General features: G+C 45.5%; 1 protein-coding gene across 3 annotated transcripts in view; it reads left to right on the top strand.

Moving 5' to 3' along the window:
* Positions 1-25,793, top strand: part of MCF2 (MCF.2 cell line derived transforming sequence) — a 56,716-nt gene that overhangs the window by 8,712 nt on the left and 22,211 nt on the right. For 2 of the 3 annotated variants that reach the window (XM_035541748.2, XM_035541747.2), the window contains exons 2-11: positions 3,384-3,452; positions 4,014-4,128; positions 8,664-8,754; positions 16,265-16,384; positions 17,455-17,571; positions 19,735-19,884; positions 22,639-22,763; positions 23,239-23,353; positions 23,726-23,845; positions 25,026-25,217. In XM_035541748.2, the coding sequence (XP_035397641.1) occupies positions 3,384-3,452; positions 4,014-4,128; positions 8,664-8,754; positions 16,265-16,384; positions 17,455-17,571; positions 19,735-19,884; positions 22,639-22,763; positions 23,239-23,353; positions 23,726-23,845; positions 25,026-25,217 (1,214 nt within the window). Of the gene's footprint in view, positions 1-3,383; positions 3,453-4,013; positions 4,129-8,663; positions 8,755-16,264; positions 16,385-17,454; positions 17,572-19,734; positions 19,885-22,638; positions 22,764-23,238; positions 23,354-23,725; positions 23,846-25,025; positions 25,218-25,793 lie in introns of those variants that run through there. The other variant, XM_050713401.1, reaches the window with a different exon arrangement.

The raw sequence follows: 25,793 nt of genomic DNA, 5'->3' as shown, positions 1-25,793 counted from the left end.
AATAGAAAAGAAAACAATGGTTACCAGAGAGCAAAGCACTTCAGAGTTTAATTGAGTCTCTTGGCTGCTGTGTTTTGTGAGTGAGCTTGGACTCGGACGATAGCCGTGCTCTCTCCGAACGTCGCTGCAGACCTCCACCATACGCAAGCACGCCTCTGTGCTCAAATCGCCTCGAAAGGGACAACCTCTAAGAATAAGCACCGGCCTTACACCTGCAGTCTGTGCACTGGCCGCGAGGTGCTGTGCTACGGAGAGGACCCGGCAAAACCTTCTGGTCGGTGTAAACCGAGTGATGGGACAGGATTGAGTCAGCAGGTTCCCCGCTGAGCCCACGTTAGTTTTCCTCCAAAGGGCAAAGAGCTCTGACTTTTCCCCTTGTCTTCTCCCTGCTTGGCTTCACCCATCCTCTGAAACTCCGTGTCACGGTGACAATGTGCTCTGCAGAGGAGCCTTTCAGTTATGTGCCTCTGAATGTAGTAGTTGCAGCAGCATTTTATAAATACCCGCCTTGGAGCCTATATAAAAAATGTGATTACACTGTTACGGCCATTTATTACCCAGGAGCTGTTCGTTTCGTAAGACCCTAAAACCCGAGGTCACACCAGCCGTGCAGGTGTAGTTTGTGAAGTGCTCTGGGATACAGTGATGCGAGGGGTTCAGGCATGATTTGGGAACGGCGCTGCTCTGTCCTACCGTAACTGATGAACACAAAGCCTCTTTTTAAGAGAAACGAGCGGACTTGCATGAAACCTTGACATCTTCCACCGCGTGTGGGCTGGCTGAGCTGTTCATAGCCACTGCTCAGCAGTACCCTGTGGTTTTGTCTGTACTGTCAATTAAGAAATCACCGGTTTGCTAATGAACGTCAACTGAAGCCTTGTTTGAGAGGCAGGTATCTTTGTTGCCCCGCTGCCTTTCACCGCTCTTTTTCCAGAGATGAATATTTGATGACGAAGGTCGCTCTTTTGTATAGGATTGTAACATCCAATCGACGTGTTGTAGGCACAGCAACGTGCTCACGAACCCGATGCCAGCACTTGCTTTTCCTTGGTGTTTGTCCAGGAAGTTGAATTTGATGACAAACGCAGACCGAGCACAGGGATGAATTGGCCAAGGAGAGGCTCCAGTGAGAACACAATCAGCCTGCTGTGCTCCGACCTTACCAAAGGGCAGTGCTCCTGCTCCTCTGGCCTGCGATGAAGCCTCCTGCCCGCAGGAGATGGGGAGGGTTTGTCAGGGAAATGCTCCCCGAGCCTTCACTGCCTGAAGCAAAGTCCTCCCGCCTAGTTCTTCCTCGAATGGGTTATTTTGGGTGCTCAACTTGAGACTGCCCGCAAGGGCCTGATTTTTCTGAAGGTGCTGAGTGCCCCCTTCCAAAAATGTGGTCCCTTGAAAAGCAAGAAACTCAGATTTGTGAGGATGCTGTAGGAATCTGGGTCTCCACCTCCATGCTGAAGTCAAGGATGAAGCCTTCTGTGGACAAAGAATGTTTGGGAGCAAAGTCCTCGCTGGAAACCACGATCCCCAAAGTGGTCACTCCTGAGCGTGGAACGGCCCCCGTCCTATGATGCTTTGCACGTCAAAACCAAAACTGCTCCGTGCATTGACCTCCTTTTTTCAGCCTCTTTACTGGACACCTGTTAATAAGCCAGCATTTCCCTTCCGTGTCACTACACAACAGCAGACAAAAGCGGCATTATTGTAAACTTCGAACTGCCTTTGGTTTTACTGTTGTGCATGCGAGTCACGCGAGGGCATTGTATTACCGGGCAAAACTTTGCCCAGCTTCCCCATGGCCGCATCTTCAGGAAGGCGAACACGAGGTGTGGTCCGCAGGGGTGAGCTGGCTTTAGGGAAAGGCTTTACTGAGCTGGAAGTGTACACGTTGCTGCTGAACAGCCCCACTCCTCCTTGATGTTGTGAGGACAAACGTGTGTGCACAGCCTTGGGGCTTTTGTCTTCTGTTTTCAAAGACCGACGTGTTTATTATTATATATTCCGTGTGTTGGAGCTTATTAACTTATTCATGTGATTTTTATCAGTTAGAAGGTTTTGACATGGAAAACAAATGAACAAATACAGAAGAAAGTCATCACCCCTGTTTTTCCTCCAGTTAGGTGAGGCAGTTAGGTAAGGGAGAACTATTTGAAGTGTCCTTGCTGAACAAGCTTCTTCCTTACCAAGACCAGTTCTGAGGCCTGTTAAAATCAAGAACGTTGCTGCGAATGCCAGTCCTTAATGAACAGCAATAATATTGTTATCTACAAGAGAAGAAATAACAGCGCACACATAAAAGGAGAGCAGCAGGTGGCTGGTGTGGATGGCAGAAGGCAGAGTACCGTGCACTTGGGGGCCGTCATGGTGCGGCTAACAAAATGCTTGAAAAATCCTTAGATAAAGTGTAAGTGACCAGAAAGCTTTTGGGAAAAAGTAAAATAGAATAAATATTGATTACGGTGAAGTGTTCTGAAGTATTCGCCTGTGTGATTTAGAACAGCCAACAGATTGCTCCCTAGGACTGACTCCGTAAAACAATCGGTGTTTAAAATGTAATTATCAGAAGGCAAAATGACCTTAATCTGTATAGATGTGTTTCAAAACATCTATTTGCAGGAACAAGGATGTTTAATTTTTAGCTTTCATGCCATTTATAGATAATCTAGAATAATGTCCACCAGCTATAAGCTCCCATTGTGTTTAGCGAGTCTGCTTTATGTTTGCTTCTCCCAGTGAAAGGTAAAATTATATATATTGTTCTGATGTGCATCATTGCCACTGAAATGGTAACAGTGTGCTAAATATGGTATTAAAACAGCCTCTCCCATTATTTAATTAAAAAGAAATCTAATAGTGAGCATAAGAACAACAGCCTTTCCAGTGCGTGTGGCCCCAGGCCAGCTGAAAACAGCCGGGCTGATTTCAGAAGCTTATTTACTCAGAGTTAAAGACAATCCGAAAACCCAAATTTGTTCGCAGTGCAGCAGTCCTGGCTGTTGCTGTTCCCAGCAGAAACCTCAGCCCATTATACTGCCAAGGCTGGAAAGCACTGAAGGAGTTTGCAAAATGGGGGCAAAATTTGTAACTGCAAAATATAAAAATTGTATTGGATATACACTGGTGAGGGGAGAAGGCTCAAGCTCCCCAGCAGTTCTCCCTGAGTACACCTGATAGGACGCATTTACTAATGACGTAGGGCATTTGCCCTGTTGGAGTCAGCAGCAACACTGGAGAGCTATATGTTCTTTGTTACTTATCTTTCACAGATAGTTCAGGGAAGGTGCGTTGGGTTTGAGTCCCACCGTTGAGTTAACACATTGCTAAATGTGTTTGCTTTGGAGTTTTGCTTCCTTTTTGACTGCTGCTTTTTTTTTTTTTTTTTCCAGAAACTGCAATACCCATCTGTGCAAAGGACATCAGTGATGATTTGATGAAACAGTTTGCTTTTCTTTCTGGTGTGTACGATGAACTTTTCCATGTTCTCTCTCTGTGTGGTAATTAAATACTCCAGATGAACTGTTTGGCAAAACGATACAGCATACGGGATGTTATCCATCAAGTAGTCTCCATTGCCACTAGAAATGTTGTTAATAAAACATTGGGGTGGTTTGAAAGAGCATATTAAATTTCTCTCTCAAGCCATGCTGTAAAATATTCTTACCTTCAGAACACTCAACGCATTAACAATCATTTTGCTATGAAATGTGTAAGTTCAAGAATAGCTTGTTTGGATTTTCCTTGGGACTTCTTTTCTTTCTCATGTAAAGTATGCTCAGTAAATAAAGGAAATATCTGCTACCAGATAGTTTTGCTTCTGCCACCTGTGTATGTGTGTTGTGCTTGAAATCAGTGCCAGAATCTGACCTATTTTGGCTTTTCTGGTGGTGTAAAAAGCCTCTGTAAAAAGGACAGGCTAATGGCTGCTGGGGTGGTTTTTGACCTGAATTATGCACCTGGGTGTTGCTGCTGCCCTCCTAGAAAACACATCCAAAGAAGCATTCTTGTCTTCGTTCCAGGTGGCCGAGGGAAGGATAAGGCTTGGATTATCACCTTCCCCGACAACTCTCGGTTCAACGACGTGCCCGAGGAGACTGTAACTAAAGTCTTAACGTACCTAACGTCAGTCCCAAGGTATGTGGCTCCCTTCTCGCTCTCACCCGTGATGGGCAGTGTCAGTCCGACCAGGGTCGGGCATGGGATCTTCAGTGCAACACTGCACGTGAGGGCAAGGGATGTCTTCAGCTCCCAGAGCAAGGGAGAAGACAAGCAATTAATTGCAAGTTCTTGAAGTGTCCAGGTGTGATATTTAATGTGTCAGTATCTGCAGAGTCAAAATGGCCATCATCCCTATTACTTTTCAGCCTGCATGTATCATAAATTCAGTTTATTAAGTTTCTAATTAGCAGCAAGCTTTCCCTAAGCTTTGACATGTGTCATCACTTAAATACGCCAGGTCTCTGCAGAGTAATATTTTGACGTCTACAAATAGAGAGTCATTACTGTGGAAAAAGAGAAATGTAACCAGAGGAAGAGAATAATTACAGGAACAAAACCATTTGGGGTCCCAATTATACACGATCGCTCAGCAGCGTGCTGCAGCTCCATTATGCTCCTGTATCTCAGGGTTAAGCAGCTGGCAATCTGTCTGTACCACATGCAGGGCTGTATACTTAGATTAATGGCCCTCCCATTTCTTGCTGCTGAGTCTGGTGACTCAGTTACCTGGAATGTTTAATTTCCTTGAATAATGCCTATTTTGGCAAATTCCTTCTTTCAGGGAGAACAGGTTGACAGCAGCTAGATGGGAGCTTTCCATCAGCAGCTGCCTTGGAAGAAGTACCATATTTTGCCACCTCTGCAGGAATAAAAAGAGCTCCCGGTTCCTCCATCCTCTTTTTTGACCAACTATGAAATTCTGTCGGCTCCTGGGTCAAGCTCGTGGCTTGCATGCACGTGGCGGTGCGTGCAGGCCAGAGGGGTCTCTCCCCTCTACACACTTCGGCAGCAGCTCACCTTCTTGCTGTGCAGGTTGCCCATGTCCATGTGTGCGTGCTTCTCAGCCCTGCTTGGTTTCTTCAGGGCTTTTTATTCCATGTGACTGTAAACAGCCCGGCATTAGCATGATTAGCAGTCTTGCTGTCCCTGTAATAGGTCAAACTCAATCAAGAAACTAATGAGAGCTGCAAGCTTGCTGGTGATTCAAACATGCTCAGCATGTTATTTGCAAAACCACTTTAATCGTGCTTCTGTGGTCCTCTACCACCATAGCAGCCTGCTTCGATGCCTGACCGTCTGAACACTGTGTGCATTTTAACACTTTGGAATCTGAAAGGCGGTGGTGTCAGGGAGCAAGGAGAAGCGTCACAGCAGTGATGTTGAAAGGGCTACAAGGCACGTGTCAGCTCTGCTGCCCCGGGTATGTGTCTCCCAGCAGCATCGCAGCATGGCACTGGGGCTCAGGTTTTGGGCCAGAAGTTCCCTAAAGGAGGGAGATGCTTGATGTGCATGTCAGAGTCAGCTGTAGATGCACTGACGCCTCCCTGCTGCATACCTATGGACCGGCATGGGTTTATCAAAACCACACACACTGCCTTTCCTATGCAATCAGTAGCGAGGACTGCGAGTTGTCCTGCTGACACTGGTCTGAGAGAATCACATGGAATGCTAGGTCCACAGTATTCTGGGGACCTGCATTTCACAAAGTCCTTTTCTCCTGGAGACGACTGTAGGTACAGGAGATGGCTGCTGTAAGCTATTCACTCAGCAAGGTGAGCACGTTAATGATAGAGCCAGGAGGAAGCTGAGTCTTGTAGTCAAGCTAATTTTACTTTGGGATTCCTGGGAACCATACTGCAGGACGTGGTTGTATGGAAGAGCTGCACAGAAGAATAAGTAGGGTGTCCCCACATTCAGTGACCCCTGCACCCCAGTCAAAGTGCTCGTGGCGGGCTGCGTGCCGCGGGGCTGCCCGCTGGCACTCGGGTGGGCTTTGTTGAATAGCACTGCAGGGCGGCATGCTGGAAGGAGAGGTGCAGGAGAGTGGCAGACCCTGATCTTTGCAGAAAGGAGACCCTAACGGGGATCTCAACTCTACAGTTTTTTAGGTATTTAGATAAACTTTGCCTATTTTACATCATCACATTGGAGTAAAGAGATTTACAGCCCCAGCTGGTGACACAGAGTAATGAAACAGCGATAATTCAGTGGAAGTATCCTGCTGCGAGTCCTGGGGAATACTCCGATCTCACCAGCAGCCTCCCGGCCCTGTGAAAAAGCTCACAGCTGCAGAGTCAGCGATCCGATTTCAAGTCCTCCTGCAAAACATCACAAGTCTTTATTTTTAGTCTGGTGAGTCCTGCACCATGTACAAAATTAGGGGTAAGGAAAAAAGTGACAAGAAGCACCTGGAGAGAACTAAGTCTTGATCCAGTTATCTGTCTCCATCTTTCTGCTGCCAGATGCAAATGAACTTGCCCCCTGCAAGCAATTGTGAGAACGCATTGATTTATTTTTATTGTCAGTCTAAAAGGTACATTGCGGGACTGGAAATCTGATAAACCTACAAGGCCTGATTGCAAGTAGGCATAGACTAGTTCCACTTCCCCCAAAATAAATTAAAAATTTCCCATAGTAGATTTCAAGGTTTTTGTACAGCTTGGAACTTTCTTTTTTGTGACTGTAAGGGAACCAATAAAAGTAAATTAAATTGCAGAGAGGCTACTCTCTGAATGTAACCTTGTCCTGAGTAAATAACGCGCTTAGGCGTACTTTTACAAACTGACAACACATTACGATCTGGCTGCCCTTTCTAAATTGCTTGGGTTCTGGGTTTTTCTTTGGGATTTATTATAATGACAGCAGTGTGTAAATGCTGTATTTTTCTCAATTGCAGCCTGTTGTGTAATATCATGGGGAGTTGGGAACTTAATTCTCCTTGGACAGAGACCTACCTTGTAAAGTTTTAGGGTATGTTGAAAAATCGAGCAGTTTTATCCTCATTATCAAAATGATCCTCATATAAAAAGATCATTTTGACCCCCCTCTCCCACCGCCACTGTTGATAAACTCTTGATTGGGGTTTGCTGGCAAGTCACAGAGCTGACATAAATGTGCAGAATCTTCTAATGCTGCCAAAACTGTTTTGACTGAAAAAGGCTTAGGCTGAAAAGTTGTGCCCGATTCCAGATGACAATGTGTAAGTTCACCTCAGATTTTATTATATTCAGAAGTTTTGTGTATGACCCACATGTAAAACAGTTTTCATTTTCTCTGCTCTTTTCTGGTATGCCTCAATGACAATACATAAATGGGCACGAAACCTTTGCTCTTTGAGTATGGCATTACAGATCCATAAGGTGTATTTGTCGGACAGGTTGGGAGCTGGATGCCTCTTCGTATTTCAGCTAATTGCTGTTGTGGGCCAAAAAGGACTTTTTCATTGTTACTGTCAGCACCACGGCTAATTTTTTTCAAATGTATTTGTAAAAGGTGTGGATAGAGTAGTAAGATGTGCACTGAATGAATACTCCTGCACTGGCTGTAAGTGTCTTTTCCCTGCACTGGAGTTGCCAAGTGTTGTCTGCCATGTGATGCTTGTGAGTAATCCCTCGTGTTTGCACTTGCCAAACTCCAGGGCTGCTGAAGCCAGTGCCTGTGGCAGGCTGCTTGCGTGGGGTCGTGCCCGGTGCCAGCAGCCAGCAGAGCTCTCGGGAAGAGCACGGGTACCGGAGCTTCTCTGCGGCACTGAGGTGCCCCAGTGGGGTGGCATGGGACACAGCTATCCTGTTTCAGCATCTGCCAAATAAATATTGTAAATATGGCCTAAGCGTCCTGTAAATACACTCACATCAGAGGGCTTGGTTACAAGGTGGTGTAGCTTTACCTGCGTACAACACGACTCCAGTTTGCAGCTCTGGCTGTCCTTTGTGTGTCTGTTGTTGGAGTTGTAACCAGATAGCCCGATGAGGCCGTATTTGAGTTAGAGGCAGGGTGTATTTGAGTTACTGACTCCTGCGCATTAGGTAACCTGCCAGGATGCAGATCCCTAGGGCTGCTTGCTTGCTTAGCAAGACCGGGGGTTTCAAATCGACTTGGAGAATTTGGATGTCAAAAGGGGTGTCACGAAGCCTGCACTTGCAAAATGAACCAGGGCTCAGTGGGTGCCAGTGACACCCCGAAGGGCTGTTTCACCATCAGCTCCCTGTCTCCATCCAGGCTGGCACAGCCCTTCCCTGGGGGTGCTGTCGCCTGCCAAAACAAACCAGGGGGCTTTGCTTGGTTGCTGTAACCCAGGCGGGTGGGTAGCAAGCTCCCTCGGAGGGAGGAGCTCAGCGGTGAGGGCAGGGACGTGTATCCTGGGCGGCTGGTCACCTGGCACTCCTGCAGCTCCCACCGGAGTGCCAATAGCGTTGTCCGTGTCAGAGGTGATGCTTAGCCCTGGGCTAACCATGAGATGGGCTTCCCAAATTTCTTGCTGGAGTCTGCTCTAGGAAATACTTCCAAATGGATTTGACAACTGCAGAAGTGTCAGAATGGGCTTTGCTTTCTTTGTTCTTTTTTTTTTTTTTTTTTGGTTATTTGGGCGGGTGGGAGGGAGGAAGGGCAGGGAACAGAGTCACATTCCCTCAAAATGTTATCTGGCTGCTTGGTGTTTTCTTATTTCATAGTCAACATGAGCCTGACACCAAATTTATCCTAATCCTGGATAGAAGATTGGACACATGGACATCCGTCAAAATGACTCTCCAAAAAATAGCAGTAAGTCCTCTTTAATGATAGTTTCTTTTAGTGTACTAAGTCATCGTTCCCATTACATATCACTTTCAGAAAACATCAGGAATCAGGAACAATGATGCTCATGCTTTCTCTCTAGGTAGTATTCTGCTTTATGGCCCTAAAATTAATTCAGTCATGGCTCTGTGCCTCATTTGAATGCGTAAATGGGCTGTTTGAGCATTAACTGATTCATTTGCTTGTTTTTGTACTTCCTCTTAGCGGTCCAAATGTGTTTTGTGCCATTTTGATGGGTGGAGAATTTGGCTTCATATATGTTCTTTCTAGACACTGTTTATTAGTGTGACTATATTTTACCTAATTGTCGGTGACTGAAAGTGTTAGATTCTTAAAACAGGCTTCACAATCATTTGTTTGTGGGCATGGGTGGAAAAAAAATCTGTCTTAAAATGTATGTATGCATTCATGTTTTTTAAATATCTTTTACAAGTGTTTATTTACATCATTAGAGTCTGAGCATAACTCAAAAGTAAGGTTTTTACAACTCAACAATGCATTGTGTCTTCAGAAACTACAGCGTGGTATTACAGTAGTGTATGCATGTGTAGGAAAGTCACTGTTATGGGTGCACGAGTATATAGGAACTAACTGATAAAGGCTTTTCCACCTGGACCATGCCATGTGGGTAAGTTGATGAAAATTTTGTGGGTGTATTGTTATTGCCTTTGTTTCTTCCTGTAGCTATTGAACAGCTACATGCATTGATCCATCTGACAGAGAATTGAAGTCAACAATATGTACTGAGAAAGAGGGCTCTTATCTGATTCTGCTTAGATCTGGTAGAGTTAGATCTCCTCCTAAGTTAAGAATTTGGTATTGGTCTGGCTGAAGTTGGCATTAAAGATGTGTGAGCTTTAATGGCATTTTGCCATAGGCAGTTTGCCATAGGCAATGCTCATAGGCATCCAGTGAAAGGAAGAGAGGATTACCTATTGCCGTTTTGCAGGGTGCATAAAATACAGCTGTCAATATTTGGGGCACTGATTTTTTTTTCCCTTCAACTTTACAAAGTGAATTTCCACGTATGGTAACCATTAGAGAAAAAGCAGCATTTGAAAAGGAGTTCTTTAAAGGGATCATCAAAATTCAGTTCTGCTGCCAGTGTTTGAACCAGTATTAGTACTAAGAGCTTCCTTTAAGGATGATGTAGGTGCTTTGCATAGTTTGGAAGTTTCAAATATGAAAAATCCTGTCTGTCCTAATTTGTAGCTTCTACAGAAATGTCATTCCTTTTGTGTTTAATAAGAAAATATAATAATTGTGTGACCTTTGAGCACACACCCTGTTTGTGTACCTGTGTCCACATAGGGAAGTGACTTTGTCTTAGTATCAGGGCTGTCCGTGTAAATAATGTGGGGGAGCTCTGTACAAAGGGGAATGAGAAGCAGGAAATGTGCCCACTGAATCTTAAGACTTGGGAATCTTGCCTTAAAACATAGAGGGTCCAGCCCTAGAAGGCTGTCCTCGTCTGCAGGAGGTCTTCTGCTGGACTTGCCTTCGTAACACAAAAGTTTAGACCTTGATTTATTTCCAATTGTAAATCATAACCCATCCTGCAATAGAAAAATCTTGTTTTCTGATCTTTGTATAAGTTTAGAATAGAGAAGTGCAAATAAGCTGCATTTGGAATACAGTGCCCTATTTTTTCAGTGTAAGAAAATGCAATGGCAGCTCTGCAGTCCTGCATCTGATCCAGATTTTTCTTTTTTTAAAATCAGAACACAGATTTTTGTTTAACTCCTTGTGTATGGTGCTGGTCCCTCTCAGAGCTGTACTAACAACATGGGCAAAACAGGCTCGTGCTTGTACTGTTGTTTTGGCAAGCGAGACCCCAGTGCCAGGGTCAAGCTTTGGCTTTTGCCATGGGCTTTCCTTCACACACAAAATACTGAACAACTTTAGCATGCACATTGCAGATCAAAGCAGGGGGAAAAAAGGGGGGGGGGGAGGGAAGAAAAAAAAAGGGAGGGGGAAAAGGGGAGAAAAAAGAGTGGAAAGGGAAGAAAAATGGGGGGAAAAATGGGGAATAAAAAATAAAAGGGATGGGAGAAAGGGAAGAAAAAAGGGGGGAAGGGAAGAAAAATGGGGGGAAAAGGGGAAAAAAGGGGGAATAAGAAAAAATAAAGGGGAAAAAGGGGGGAAAAGAGGGAAGGGAAAAAAAAAAAAAGCGACCAGCTGTAGACTCAGCGCTCAGGCTCAGCCCTGGCGGAAAGGAGCCGGCCCCGCAGAGCGGCTGATTTTTGGCACTCCACCTTAAATCGAAGCCGGCGCTGGGGAGCGGAGCGGCGCGGAGCGGGGCTGCCAGCCGGGGGCTGCCGGGCCGGCCCGCTGCCTGCCGCCTGCCTGCTGCCAGCCGGGGGGGCCGGGGCTGCGGGAGCGCCTTGCGGGAGCCTCCGCAGCGCTGCCGGGGGGGGGGGGGCGCCCCGCCCGCTGCTCCCGCTGCTCCGCGGCGGGCCCGGGGCCATGGCCGAGGCGAGCCCCGCGCGGGGCGTGCGGAGGGCCCGCAGGACTGCGGTAAGGCTCCGCCCGGCGCCGCGCTGCGGCAGGGAAGCGGGCGGCCGGCGGGGGAGGCCCGGGCGGGGAGCCTCGGGGGGAGCCTCGGGGGGAGCCTCGGGGGGCAGCGGGCTCCGGGCTGCGCGCGCCGCGGTCCCGCAGTGCCGCGAGGGCGGCGAGGGGTCTGCCCGCCGGGCGGGCTGCACGGGGGGGGGGGGGCCCTGCGCCGGGAGGGGCCCTGCTCGGGCTGGCGCGCCGGCGGCTCTGGGGGTTAATTATGCGGCCAGCTGAAACGAAGGCCGTGGGGTTTTCCTTCTGGCTCTCCGGGAGGGGAGAGCTCAAATCAGCTGTACCTGGCGTTTTGTTGTGTGACGTTGCCCTCGAGGGACGGGAGAAAGTCATGAACTTGAGCATCCCCGTAAGGACCACTGGCGTCAATTTCCGTTTCTCAGGACCAAACTTAGAGATGCTACTTTTTCTGTAGGCCTATTGATTTCCAGCCTCACGCGTAGCCATGGGAACTGCAAAGAAGAATATTCGCTGCAAACCAAATTCCTAAAATTAGCAAAAATCACACTGGCTATGTTAAGAAGAGATATTCACTAACAACTGCGATGCTCTCAGTGTGTGCCCTTTCTTGTGCTGTATTAGCCCAGTTCGTCTACCTTGATTGCAGCAGGGTTATCAATGTGGCTGTAGTTGAGCATGCATTTAAACGAGTTGCTGAGCTGGGGCCGTAAGGCACACGCATCTGCATCCTCAGGACAGAAGGAATTTTCTGAACATGTTCTTTGGTCAGTGAATTAATAGCAGTGAAATGTTGCCAAGTGCCTGATTTAGTGGAATCGTGCCGATAGTTTTCTGTCTTCCCTAATATGCTGCAGAGGAATGCCAGAGGGCAAAGGGTTTAGAGGGTTCTTTTAGGTAGTTTATCATGCACGAGATTCTTTATAGTGTTATAAAAAATAAGATGAAACAATGCAAGGTTAAGGACCCTTTATTCTTTGCTTTCTTCAGTATGTTATGGGGAAAATTTTTTTTTTTTTTTTTTCTCCCCCAGCATTAACTTCAGTATTATTAGAGCTCAGTTTGCAGGTAACTGCTCTAGACTTCATTCCTTAGATGAACTGGAATTGTAGTAGTGATTAAAAATATATAGTCCCTTCAGGAATGCTATCCAGGGCATTATTGGTCTGTCTATGTATCCATATTTGTAACTTTTCATCCTTTCTCTTAAGTCTGCAAGAGGGCACAGGACATGGGTTAATTGCTAGCTGTCTTTCAGCAAGATTATATTTTTGCTTGTTTGTTTTTTCCATGCTGGAAATGCATTAGGTATGATTTTCAAAGCTCTATTTCTTGTTTTTTAGCTACTTATAAAATCAAGGTCAGGACTTACATGTATAAGATCAGCTAAAAATTCCCCAGGTGCTTTCTAAACTAAATGGAAATCAAGTAACCTGTCCTGGAAACGCAGCTACCTCCGAGGCGAAGCGTATCAAGCAGCAAAAGGGATACAGCTGTGCATGCACGGGGCATAAAGTCATGTTGGGGCAGAATTTGCCCCTGTAGCGGGGATGACAGAAGGACGTGAGTGTCAGGTTATGGGCCCTTCTTGTATGTTGTACGCAACGTGCTGGCATCCTGCAGTCCTGCAGCCAAAGGCGTCCAAAGGCACCTTTGCTCTCAGAAGGGTGTTTAGTGCCCTATGCCTGTTGCAGGGTAGTTTCGGCAGGTGGCTCTGCTTGCCTCCTGGTCACCGGTCCACCTTCCTGAAGCTGTGGGTTTCCTACCCAAGGGCATGTATGAGAAGTTCAAACTCTGCAGCTTCCCATAGGGAACCACGGTTTGGAGAGCCAGACCCTTCTTCCCAGGAGTCTGCCCAGCACACGGAGGGTGCGTGTGAGAGAAGGCGAGGGAGGGAGGGAGGGAGGGCAAACCAGGCCCATCTCTGCGTGAAGTGCCGAGCAGGGCTGAAGGGGACTGGTCATCCTGGGGGATAAGGAGATGAGGCCAAGGGAGGATGCATCTGTGGCTGGTTGTTGTTCTCAGAGATATTCCTGACAGTTCAATAAGCTCGGAGCCTAAAGTTAGAGGCCTGAACGGCCTTTTGTGTTCCTGAGCTAGAAACAGTGACCGTCCTCAGACGGTGTGGGGCTTCACCGTTGGGTTCACCTATGAGGGACTGATGACCATACAGAAGGACCTAAAATTACATCCTCCAGGCTCCTTTAAAGCACTATAAGACCGCTGGCCTCACAAAGCTTTGGCTCAAATCAGTTTGGGCAATTAATGTCAGGGCCTGTCATGGACCAGAAATGTCCACTCTTTCAGGGTTTGCAGCTCCTGGCGGCTCCTTGGTGATATCTTTGAAATTTTGTTGGTGGCTACTGCTGTTGTCTTGTCTGGAGAGGAATGCCCGTTGGGAGATCACCAGGCTGCAAAATGCAGAAAACCGGGACGTGAGGGCAGAAGGGAAGGAATGCCACGATATCCTCGCAGCTCTGCAGGGATGTTGTTGCCACAAACACAGGTTGACAAGCCTCTTCCTGGGACTTCCTTGTGCCAGGGGGTGTGCTGGAGCAAGAAGAGTGTCAAGGACCAGCCAGGCCAGCCACAGACCTGGACAGAGCAATAGCAGCATTGACTGGGTCCAGCGGGCAGCCAGCGCAGCGGGGTGGGAGAGGCAGCCAGCTTCTCAGGGACACACTGGAGGATAAGTGTTGAGCTTGCCAGAAACTTTCCAGTGAAATATTCATGCTGTAAATTTTCAGTCCATTCGAAATGTTTACAAGGCTTTGCCAGTTCTGGTGGTGCTTTCCTCAATGAAGGTTTTCTGCATCCCAGATGGAGATTTTTCTCAATCTCAACGTGAGGAACCACTCCAGGTCCTTGGACATATCCAAGGGATTTCCAGTAGCCTAGGTATGATTTTCTCCCTAGTAATATGGGAAGCTCAGGTTTAAAAATCCCAAGCTGAGCAGGGTCTCAGAGGTGTGGCCCTCCTCAGACAGAGCTGTGTCCTCTCTAGTGGGACCTGTCTGTGGTGGTCTTGCAGCAGAGCTGATCTTCCTTTCAGAGGTAATGAAGTAGGCACTGACGCAGGGAGCTGAACCTGCATCTCCTGCAGCCTCTCAGCCACACTTCCTTAGACGAGACCTGTCTCCAAGCTGCAACGGGCTGGCCACGTTCAGACCTTAGGCCATCTGCAGGCTTGACAGGGGTGAGCACAGGTTGCTCAGGTTTCCTGTGCTGCAACCATCACTGCTCAGAGGGGGCTGGCAGCCATTTCAGAAACGCTGTGTGCTCACCGAGTGCTGTGTGGCGGGGGTACGGCACCCAGGGCCTGGAGCCAGCGTAGACTTCTTCGGTATTTAATGGTTTACTCTTGATTCTAATGCCAAGTCTTTGTCCCTGGCACAGTTCTTGTTGACTTCCAAAGGGTAATAATTTGGTGCTTCATTCACATTCATTCATTTATGGTTTTTCTGCTCCTACTCAAAATAGCTGCAGATCAATGTATTGAATGTAAGTGGCTTATTTGATCCTAAAAGTCACTGTTTCTAAGTAGAGTTGTGAGCGATCCACAACCTGACCTTTCCTACAAAAGAAAACGTAGTGAGTGAGTTATAGTGCAGTTCATGGATATCAGATCTCAACTGTAAATCGTGGCCTTTTTGAACACACTAATGCATGTTTATGGGAACAATCCTTGTTTTGAAGGCATAGAGTAAGTGTCCTGCAGTGCAAAATATCTAAATATGTGCAGTACTCTTGCCCTTGGTGTAGGCACTGCTACCACATCTGGCATGTAGGGACTTTGGGAGGGAGAACGTGATGTACAACAGGGTCTTGCTGTTGGAGAGGAGGAGATGGGGAATTGCCTATATGGTCTTGCTCTTGGCATGCACACGTTGCACTTGTGTAGTGTGTGGGGGGGCTTACAGAGTGCCCTTGCATGAGATTTAGCTGTTTATCTGCTCAAGGAAAACTTTTCATATGAACATACAGGACGAGAACTCTGATATTATTTAGTGGCCAATGGATTACGTTTGCACCTTAATATGTGTGGGTCTGACAGCTTTAGTGCTCTTAAGTTTGAATGAAAAAATAAATGAGGAGGATCATATTGAGAAATCTAACCTGGCCTGGCTGGATCTCAGAGAAAATTGTACATCGTAATTAACTCAGCTCTTCGCATCATGTGCTTATCCATTATTTAATGATATGACTCCTAGTTTCTTAAAAATTCTTTTTCATTCTCAAGCACCCTTTTCACAGATCTATTTAAAAATGCACCTGCCAACCGTATGCTTGAAAAAGTTGCTAGCAACATAGACAGGAAATTCTGAAATCTTACCACAAATTAAATGGTGCCTGATAATGAGCAGGGACAAGCAGAGCATGCTTGGTGCAGCTATGGGGTGATCAGTGAGTTTGGAAATAAATTTTGCATTCCCCATTTGTCTGTCATTCCCCTTGAAATTTCAGACCTCTGTTCTCTTCTAAGTCATAATTTCGCTCCCTAAGTTATAGTCCTGACTGTAATATGTAGTTTTGGAGTGTATTATCAGCAGCCCTTCGAGGTGCATGGCCGATCGCTTGCTTGTTCCAAAGGGAAGTGGGACAGCATAGACCTCCTGCAATGAAATCCTGTATCTCTAAACCACTTAAAGTGTCTCCCTCTCATTTTGAAAATACATAGCTGTGAGCCTGCAGAAGCATTGCTGACATGCAGTGGGATTGCAGCCCAGCAGGCAAACTCTTGAGCTGGCCCAACATCAGTAGACGTCATGTTACACCTGTCTTAGGAAACACATAGTCCAACCTAGTGTAGACAAGAATCAGAGGAGGCTGTCAGGGGCAAACAGAAAAAAAAAACACTAAGGTTTGAATAATTTCTCATCTTTTAAAGGTGTTTGAAAGCAGTTGTTGGACATGCTGAATGCCCAGGTTGAATGTCATCTCTGTTTTCTTGCAGGCGTCGTTCCCGGGGAACCTGCACTTAGTGATGGTTCTTCGTCCTACGGGTTTTTTCCAGCGCACCTTCACTGACATTGGATTTCGGTTTAGTCAGGAGGATTTTCTGCTCAAGTTACCGGTATGAGGATGCAGAGGCGTTTTGCCTGTGTGTGATTGGTGGCTGCCTGTGTGCCTTGGGCCAGCTCTGCAGGCACTGACTTGAAGAGTAACTGGAGCATCTCTGCCAGTAATGTCTACTACTACCAAATCTCTCCTGTAGCATTTTTCAGTTTACTTGTGCACGGTTTGTTGTTTGCTACAGAGCACGTCAGTGGTAGTAGGTGGTGGGCTTATCAGCCCATCCTCACGCCTCAAAGAGGGTACATGCCTCTGTAAAGGATAAAGGCATGCTCAGAAATTTTTTTGTTGTCTGAAATGTCAAGACACACATCCAGAGAAGCTTTTGCTATGAATTCCACCCGTAACCATCATTTTCATCTCAGTGTAAACACCATACCAGCTTTGTGTTGCTATTTGTGTCTAAAATAGCAACTGAAATGGTTTTATGTTCTGAAGTCAAAGTTTCCAAGACTTCTAAAGCCACCTTGATTAATGGACATAGTAAGAATAACTAAGGAAAGAAAAGTACTTTTAAGGAATATAAGGCTAACACAGTTACAAACCCAAAAAGCAAACAAATGTTTTCCTTTAGGAAATAATACAATTTTTACAAACTGTGCGTTTTTCAGTCTAGAATGATTGTCACTTCCACAGTTTTGAAAATTCATGACTTATCACAGGAAAGATCAAGATGCACAGAAACTCATATTAAAAACTACGTTTTTAGGTGAAGTTGGCCAGTGCTTCATGACAGTAAAGTTTGTATATTTTTCCAGATTACTGGTAATCTCTTGCAAAAACCTGCATTTCTTCTGCTTTCAGCTCTTATGGGCAGTTAGATACTGCAGCATCTCGCTGTACTTTTCATTTAAGGAAGAAAGCACCTGGGAGATCAGGGTTTGCTTACAAAAATGGGCAAATGTGTAAAACAAAAGCTGCGTTAAGCCATAAGCGTAAGAAGAAAGCTATGCTGTAGAACAATATATAGAGCAAACCCAATTTGTAGATACATAAAATATTTCTAAGCTTGCTTTGTGTATTGCCTAGGTGGAAGTGATCAGCCAACTCACAATGTTGCTTTGTTTGTAGGTGGTTATGCTGAGCTCGGTTAGCGATCTGCTGACATACATTGATGAACAGCAGCTGACCCCGGAGTTCGGAGGCACCCTGGAATACTGCCACAGCGAGTGGGTCATCTTCAGGACTGTACGTACCGGGGCTCAGCGCTGGGCGCTCGGGCTTTGGGGATCCACTGATCCTTCTGACCATGCTAAACATTTCCTATAAGGCAATGAGCATTGCGTAGCTGAAAGTAACCCCTGGAGCAATTACCTTTCCTTGATAAGATTTACAAAGGAATCAGGTGGAGTTAGACACTTAATGGATTTATAGGGGAATTGGATGGTCAACTCCCCTAGGCTCCTTTTGAAGCTGCTACTTAAAGATGTCCTCTTAAATCTTTATTAACTTTCCCTTAACGGCAGATACAAAATAGGCTTTTTTAATAATGTTTGCTTCGTGTGATTAATATCACAAATGTGTTTGGGAACTAGGGCAATAAGAATGCTGTCTGCATACTGAATTCACACACCCCTCTCCCCCTTTTTTTCCTTTGCACGAATTTTCCTTTAATGTTGCCAGGATGTTTGTGGAATTGGTCATTTAATTCCCTGAGCTGCATCTTGCCATGCATTTCTGTCCTTCCTGTACGCTCTTAGTTTTTACTGTGAGTTTGTCTATCAGATTAATGGCAGGTCAAGTTCCCAGTTACCTTTACTGGTAATAAAACAGTAATGAAGAAAACTACTAAACTAATCCTTGTGCCCCATGTCCTGCAACAACAGGACGTAGATCTCAGTATGGAGACAAGAACCCAAGACATTGTTGCTGGAATGGTTCAAGCTATTGCTTCTGCCATTAACTTTTTGCCAAATTGCACTGACGCATTGCCACTTCCATGATTTTTTAAGATTTTTGGCTCTTAGTTTTGTTCTTTTGCACAATGTGTTACAGTGACAATGACATAGCTCTCACACTTTGAGACAGAAGTGACAAAATGAATGACAAAAATGCTAGGGTTAATCTAAGAAAAAGATGAGCTTCTAGAACATATCTGCGTGTGTTAAGATAAGTGTCCATATTAAAAACATCTTCTAAAATGTCCTTATAAGGTGCTCATAAAACATTGCCTGAAATTTCCAAGGGAAATACATGCTGTTTAAATAAAATACAAATGCAGTCACTTCTGTTTGAGTTTATTATCCTGTTTCCAAAAGCAGAGACAAAGCTGTTTGCGTGTCCCTGATGGACAAGGTTTCAAGCCCAGGGTGACCATTTGTTTTTGTAGCCATGCCACTTGTCATGTAGCATGGCTGTGGAAGGTGGGTCTCACGCAGCACGCTCCAGGCATGCCACAAAGAGGTAGTTTTTTGCCAGCTGAGCAGGAGATGGGCAGCTCCTCACTGATGTAACCGTCTGGTAGCAGCTGAGGCAGCGCGAGGTTTCGCCCTCTCCTTTTAGTGTAACCAGTGGGAAGATCAGAGCAAAGAACGGGACTGGGAGCGCCCCACCTCGCCCTGCAGCGTGGGATCTGGCTGGCGTGCACAGCTCCCAGCAGCACTCATTTCCATCCCAATGTCAGTGTCTGCAGTTTGTCTCCAGCGCGCGGCTTAGCTCCCTGCCGCTGGGGCTGCGGCTCGCCAGGAGCTGGGGTTGCACAGTGTCAAACGGAGATCGGTCTCACCAGGGGGCTGGGGCAGCTCTGCCATCCTAACAGCACGTAGCTGTGGCAAGTCTGTGCCCATGCCTGAGGGAAAGCTGGGGTTGGCTGTTTGGGCAGATCTACCTTGTCTTCTTGGTGAAGCTGCGAATGAGGTGGCTGTGATGTAACTTGCTAGTTTGGCTTGCAGAGTTGGAAACATCCATCACCAGGAAGCCAAAGGCATCTCCTAAGTCCTTCTGTCTGGAAGTGGTTCCAGGTGTGGGTTAACCAGAGGAAAATGATGGTAGAAAAGGAATTTGTGAGGTGGACCCTATGGTGGCTTCTGCCATAAACCTCTAAAGCATGGTAGGAAAAATCTCACGGTGCACAAGAACAGGCAGCAGAAAAAGTATGGGGTATTTGTCCCCAATATTAATTTAAGTCCCTGCTGTGGATTCAGACTGTGCTAAAAGCCATCTGGCCATGTGTTGGTGGCCACTAGCTAGCGCACCGCAGCACACAACAGCTCCATCAGCAGTGGACCTCCCACCCACCTCCTCAAGAGCAGGCTGCTAGGCTCACCTGCAGCCTTGGTGCTTAGTGCACTCTTAACGAGCTGTAGGAATATCCCGAATGCCAAGCTGATTGCAGTTATTGTCTCCCACCAGGCAATAGAGAGTTTTGCACTAACTGTGAAGGAAATTGCACAGATGTTACAATCTTTTGGCACGGAGCTGGCAGAGACCGAACTACCAGACGACATGTATTCAATTGAGCGCATCCTGGCTCTGCGCACAGAAAAGTACTACCAGCTCAAGGTATGTCTCATCAGAAGCTCAGCCGCTGTTTGCATAGCACAATAGGATTTCTGGGGTTGGACTGCCTATTTGTTTGATGCCCACTCCTCCGTCCCTCCCAAGCATGTGTACGTGTTGACAGACAAAATAAAACAGCATGACTGTCTGTATATTATACATGCATTTGCCATGCATCCAAGTAAATTACCATCCAGAAAACAGTCTCAGCTGATGCCTCCTTACTTGATACAGAAGACGATGTCTAAAATGTGCTGCTCCTCTGGGGTTTGCTTGCCCCTCTGGCAGCAAGGCAGCTGGGAGGTTTCACTGCCTGCCCCAGCTGGGGTTCCCTCCGCTTCACTCCCACTGCTGAAGAAAGTTGCAAGCAGAGATCATCAGCAGGTCTAGAGGGATGGGTTGTCCCCAGCTCCCTCCACCTTCACGCAGGGCTGCACACTTACTGCGTGTTGCTTCCCCAGGGGGACTTAAGGAAACTGTTTGAGAGCATGCAAGGTGAAGATTTCTTGTGAGTGTATAGTACAGAGCACTCCTGACATGACCCCTGTGAGCCTTCATGTTTCATATTAAACAACATTTTTTCTTTAATATTTTAAGATTTTTTTCAACTATTTTGACTGATTAAATTTTTTATAGCATTTAGTGGAAGCTGTAGAATATCAGCTGCTGCTATCACGCTGTTGTTTTTGCTGCTCCTGTGTCTTTCTGGGGACAGCATAGGCACGTCCCCAAGCCCTCACTTCGAAATGATTCTCGTGCTAATAGCAGTGCTGTGCAGTTGAAGAATGAGGTTCTCTGCTTTATGGCAGGATGTGTTCACATAAATCAAAGAAGTGCATCTATTTTCATTTATAATCATTTGTCGTCCAAGTGACAGTGTTTTCCCAGGAGGCTACCAGTTAGAAATATGCAAAATGACATCTGAAGCGTTCTGTGTGTAGGTATGGGCATGTGCATATGTACAGGAAGTGAGATTATAGATAATGAGAGGTCCTTTATTTCTTCTTTGGAAATGAACAGAGTTGTCATAAAACAGCAGCTACATATGTTGGTGTATGACTGACTTAGACTTTGTGCTTAGGATTATGTCCAAAGCGTAGGGAGGAAATATGGATTACACAATTTAGTCCTGTATATAAACAAGTCAGTAATATATACTTTTCTCTGTGGTGAAATAAAACATGTCATGTGTTTTCATTTGCATATAAAGCACAGCAGTGCTCAATACAAAGCATCTGTTGCTTTTAATGCCTCATCTATTAATTTAAAATATAGAAAACATTCTTTGGCTTCCGACTAAAATGAGTTCCATTGACTTTTTTTCTTCTTTTGTTCCTTCTAAGACCATGAAAGATGAAAGCAGATGAGAAACTGCACAGATTGTGGTGACAGCAAGACATGGGATCTTTGTATCTCTCTTTACAACCAAAAGATTGGTACAGCTGATTCCTGAATTCAAGTAATGAGTAGATCAGGATAATTTATGTAGCTGTGATATTGAACAGAAGCTAGTTGAAAACACAATGAAGAATTGACAGAAATTAATTAAACAGAGTAACTGAGAAATTAACCTCTTTAATATACTGAATGGGACAAAATCCAGTTAGCACCTGTTTGACAGTTCAGCTACTTTGTCTGAGATATAATGAAAGGCTTTGAATCAAAAGCAGAATTTTGGTCTCTGAGAGTGAGATGTAACACGATGAAACAGCAGCTACCCATGGTCTAAAGAATACTGGGCAACTCCTCTTTGGAGTCTGCTGTACATGGTAGTGTCAAAAAGATTAGCTGTTTTTCCTTGTGGTCATCTTCCATGAAGTTTTACTGACAGGGATGGAAACTGGCAGTGGACACTTCATGTGCAGGAGAGGAGAATCTCCTGTGGCCATGGCCTTCTACTCCTGGGCTGCTGCGTTCAGAAGAAGGCTGTGCTGCCCTGAAGATGCTTGTATGTTTAGGTTGCTGTGAGCAATCTGGGGCAGGCAGAAGTTTAAGTAAGGTGGTGCTTTCCGAATCTTCTCCCAAAAGTTGTTTTGCCATTGTTTCTCTTGCAATAGAAGTCTGGTCATTGTCTCCTCCACGAACTAGCAATCTCAGTGGTTCCTCCAGCTCAGTTCATCAACCACATCTGTTTTCTGCTTCCTTCTCATCTCTGAGTAGATCTCTTATTTCTGAAAATAATTGAATAAATTGCCACATGTTTGCTTTGGGGCTGTGCTCATGGCAGGACACAGTGCCTCATCTGATACTGATGAACACACTAAGTTTTTGAATTTTCTCTAAGAGTAGGTTACACTGAAAGTACTGATTTGCCTCTCTACATAGAGGCTCTGTCTCTGTCCCAGCATTACACCACTATGGGATGCTATTCTAGCAACCTCCTATGAAGACCTAGATGGAAAAGCACATTCCTAACCTGCAGAAATACTTGCTTGGAAACATGAACTTGTAGATAGATAAACCCTCCTGCTCACCGAGACAGACTGGTAGTAGTGCTGCCCTCCGGCATCGTGAATCATTTTGTGGCCTCATGGTTTTATGCATGCCAGTTCCCACCCAGCATGGTGACGAGTTCATAGTTCAGCCTCCCCCCAGCTCCAAGGTTTAAGGGAACTAAATTGTTTGCTGGGAGTCCTTTGGTCTGATGGATACCAGTGCTCTGCTTTATGTCAGGGAAATGGAGGCAAGAGCAATGTGAAATGACTTACCCTTACCTCACAAAAATAACCTGAGCCAGAAATGTTTTGTATTACACAGGAAGATATTACAGCAGTCACAAAAGAAGGAAACTTGCTTTTAAGCAGTTTAGAAGAGCCTGAGGTGGGTGAATGCAGTCAGGACCAGCACCGCGAGAGGCCTGGGGACTGGGAGACTGTGAATCGGTGAGTGCAGCTTGTTGCTAATTTGCCCGTTTTTTCAATGGAAACACTCAATTTATTTGAATACAGATGTGTTGGTTAGGTAACCTATCAAAAAGGTACAGACAGAAATACCAGAGTTTTGCTCCAGACCCATTGAATTGCTGGATAACTTCTGTCAAGCACCTTTGACTTAATCTGATATTTTTTCCAATTTATATGATGGGGCTGTGGGGTAGATGAAGGGTTCTCCCATGCAAGGCTCTCGGATATTATTCTGATAAAACAGAGATAGCAACAACGTCTTCACCCAGGTACTGTTATCTGCAGGTGATTTCATGAAAAGTCTCTGAGATCTTCACAAGCCATATACGCATGTCTGTTGATTTCTCCTGAGAGATTAAGTGGGGTCCTGAATAGATGATCTTTCTATTGTTTGCCCATCTGTTTGTCCTCTTTTTACAAACTGTTCTAATCCTGTCCTTTTTCTGTACTTAAGGCTACTTGGTCAGTTGCGTGAGATGGAGACTGCTTTCGATGGTTTCTGGGAAAAACATCAGTTAAAAATGGAGCAATATTTACAACTGTGGAAGTTTGAGCAAAGTTTTCAAGAGGTATGATCAGATGCACTACTTCTGTTGGAAGAAGTAGTTGGGAAAGAAAAGGAGGGGAAAAGAGAGAGATTTTTTTTGGCTTTTTATTTTGAGTGTTTAATTTATGCTGCTGCTCCTTGAGTCTGAGTAGCAGCGCTAGCTAACTTGGGAAGACCACTGTGTTTCTTCATTCAGAGCTAATTTAGGTATTACTGCCCTGCAGTCACATAGATTTAGCTGACAGAAGCATCTTTGAGTTTAGAAATTAGCTCTTGGACACTAGTTTTATTACTGGATTTAACAGTCAGCTAAAGTGTGATTAATTTTGGTCTGAGAATGATTCTCTGTCTGTGCTTTGTATAATTTTGCAGCAGTCTTTTTCTTCATGTCTAGGTCAAGAATGCCATTGAATTTTTAATGGGTCAGCAGGCGGAACTGCCCGACACTGGAGACAGTGTCTCCCAAGTGAAACAGAGGCTCAAGGACTTGAGTCATTTTGATGGTATGGCTCAGGTGAGACAATCTACCACAGAAAGATACACTAATGAAACAAAAGAGGCACATTCTATGTTTGTGGTAGGTGTTTTTCTAAAACGACCTGATTCTGGTGTAATTTGTTGGTAAGTGGCTGCAAGACAGGATTGATTTCATGTCTCTCTGTTCTGTGCAGCAACACTGTGATCACACTGAAAACCAGGAACAGGGTATTTAATTATCACAGTTAAAATAAATTGCTGAGCCACCACGAAAATCCAGAGCAGATAAATGTCTGAACATAGGGGAGGCGTGGGAGTTAATGAGCTGGAAGAAGAATTATTTATATGTTAAGTGCTTTTAGCAGTGCTAATAGGCAGACTTGTTACCAGGCACATGGAGAGGCAAAAAAGTTGCTATCTTGAAGTGTCTGCAATTTGAACGTAACATATGGATGAAGGCTAAGAGATGTAGCAGAGAGAACAGTGAAGTGAGATGATTCACAGGAGCCAAACTGAGGATGTGACTTCTGCAAAGGGCGGTGCTTGGCAAGCGGGCCGGGGCAGTGAAAATGTGAGGGATTTGGACACAACCCCCAGAGGTTCCTTGGAAAATGGGAGTCATGGGAGAGGAGGTGTCTAAGACTTTTGGCCATTTGGAAGAAATTTTGTTGAGAGAGTGAGGAGGAACAAAAGGCCTGGCAGACAGTGTGCGACAGGGGAGCAGCCTCAGCAGAAAGCCAAGCCTGGTGAAGACGTAACCATTACGCTGACCAGGAAGTGCAGACAAGACAGCATGTTCTTTGCATCAAGCTTTGCTGTAAAGAACCTGGTTTGTTTTCACCACAAACCTTAGCTGCTCAAATTCCCTTTCATGCTTATGAGCATATTGTGCCTAAACTGGACATCAGCTACATTTTTTTTAGAATGCAGTTCCTGGAAATGGCAGCTATACGTTGCCAGCAGCCATTTGCAGCATTGCTGGCTTGGTGAAATACTGTCGTCTTCTTCATCCTCCTTTTGGATAGCAAAAGTTTTTTTTTCCCAGATGATGGGTGCCATTTTATCCTGCATAAGCCACCCATTCTGGCTACTCCTAATGGCAGTCATCTCCATGCGTACCTGAAATCTGGTAAGAAGAGCAAGTGCATGTTGTTATATGTAGGTATTTTGGCATTATTTCAGTAAGTGTGCAATCTATTCTCTCCCTTTCGCTAAAGGATCTGATAGGGAAGGCTCAGGTTGTGATACTACATGGACACCAGCTAGCAGCAAATCACCACTACGCACTCAACTTAATCTGCCAGCAATGCAACGAGCTGCGGCACCATTCTGATGTCTTGTCTGATGAAATCAAAAGGAAGCAGATGCGACTGCAGAAGACCTTGGATCTTCATACCCGCCTTCAGCAGGTAGAGCTCAGAGATTTGGTGCCGTGTGAAGTGGATGGTTAGCATCTGAAATTTGCAGCTTCGCTTCAGCAGTTCATATTAGGAAAGTGTTCCTCCACTGTAAGACTGACAAGTGCTTTGCTCCTCACTAAGTTAGCAAACAGGTGTCTGCTGGTCCCATGAATCGTCAATAGAAAGATGTGAGCATCTCCAGGGGGCAATTCAGAACGCCAAAAATTAGCTTTTGTTGCTCACACTTCCATGGAACATTGATGTATAAATTGACTTTCAAGGTTTCCATACCCAGTGCAATAGAGGTAATGTTTTCAGATAAACTATCCCTTTTTTATTAGCAATTTATTAAGAATGAACACAGCTGACTGTGAACTAAGATGACAGATAGGTAGATAAGCGCAGCTGCTGTCTACTAGTGTGGAAGTGGAGTCATGTGGCTCCAGCACTCTTTGATATCTTAATCAGCATAAAAAATTCATTTAAGGAAATTAATGCTAATTAGGCCAGAAGGCACACAGCTGTAGTATGCTTAAGGCCACCGAGAGAAGCAGCGAAGTTTGACCCTGTTCCATTTCACTGTTT

This window comes from Cygnus atratus, chromosome 13, assembly GCF_013377495.2.
Source record: "Cygnus atratus isolate AKBS03 ecotype Queensland, Australia chromosome 13, CAtr_DNAZoo_HiC_assembly, whole genome shotgun sequence".
Classification (NCBI taxonomy): domain Eukaryota; kingdom Metazoa; phylum Chordata; class Aves; order Anseriformes; family Anatidae; genus Cygnus; species Cygnus atratus.
The sequence above is the reverse complement of the archived record's forward strand: the minus strand, read 5'-3'. Positions and strand labels throughout refer to the sequence as shown.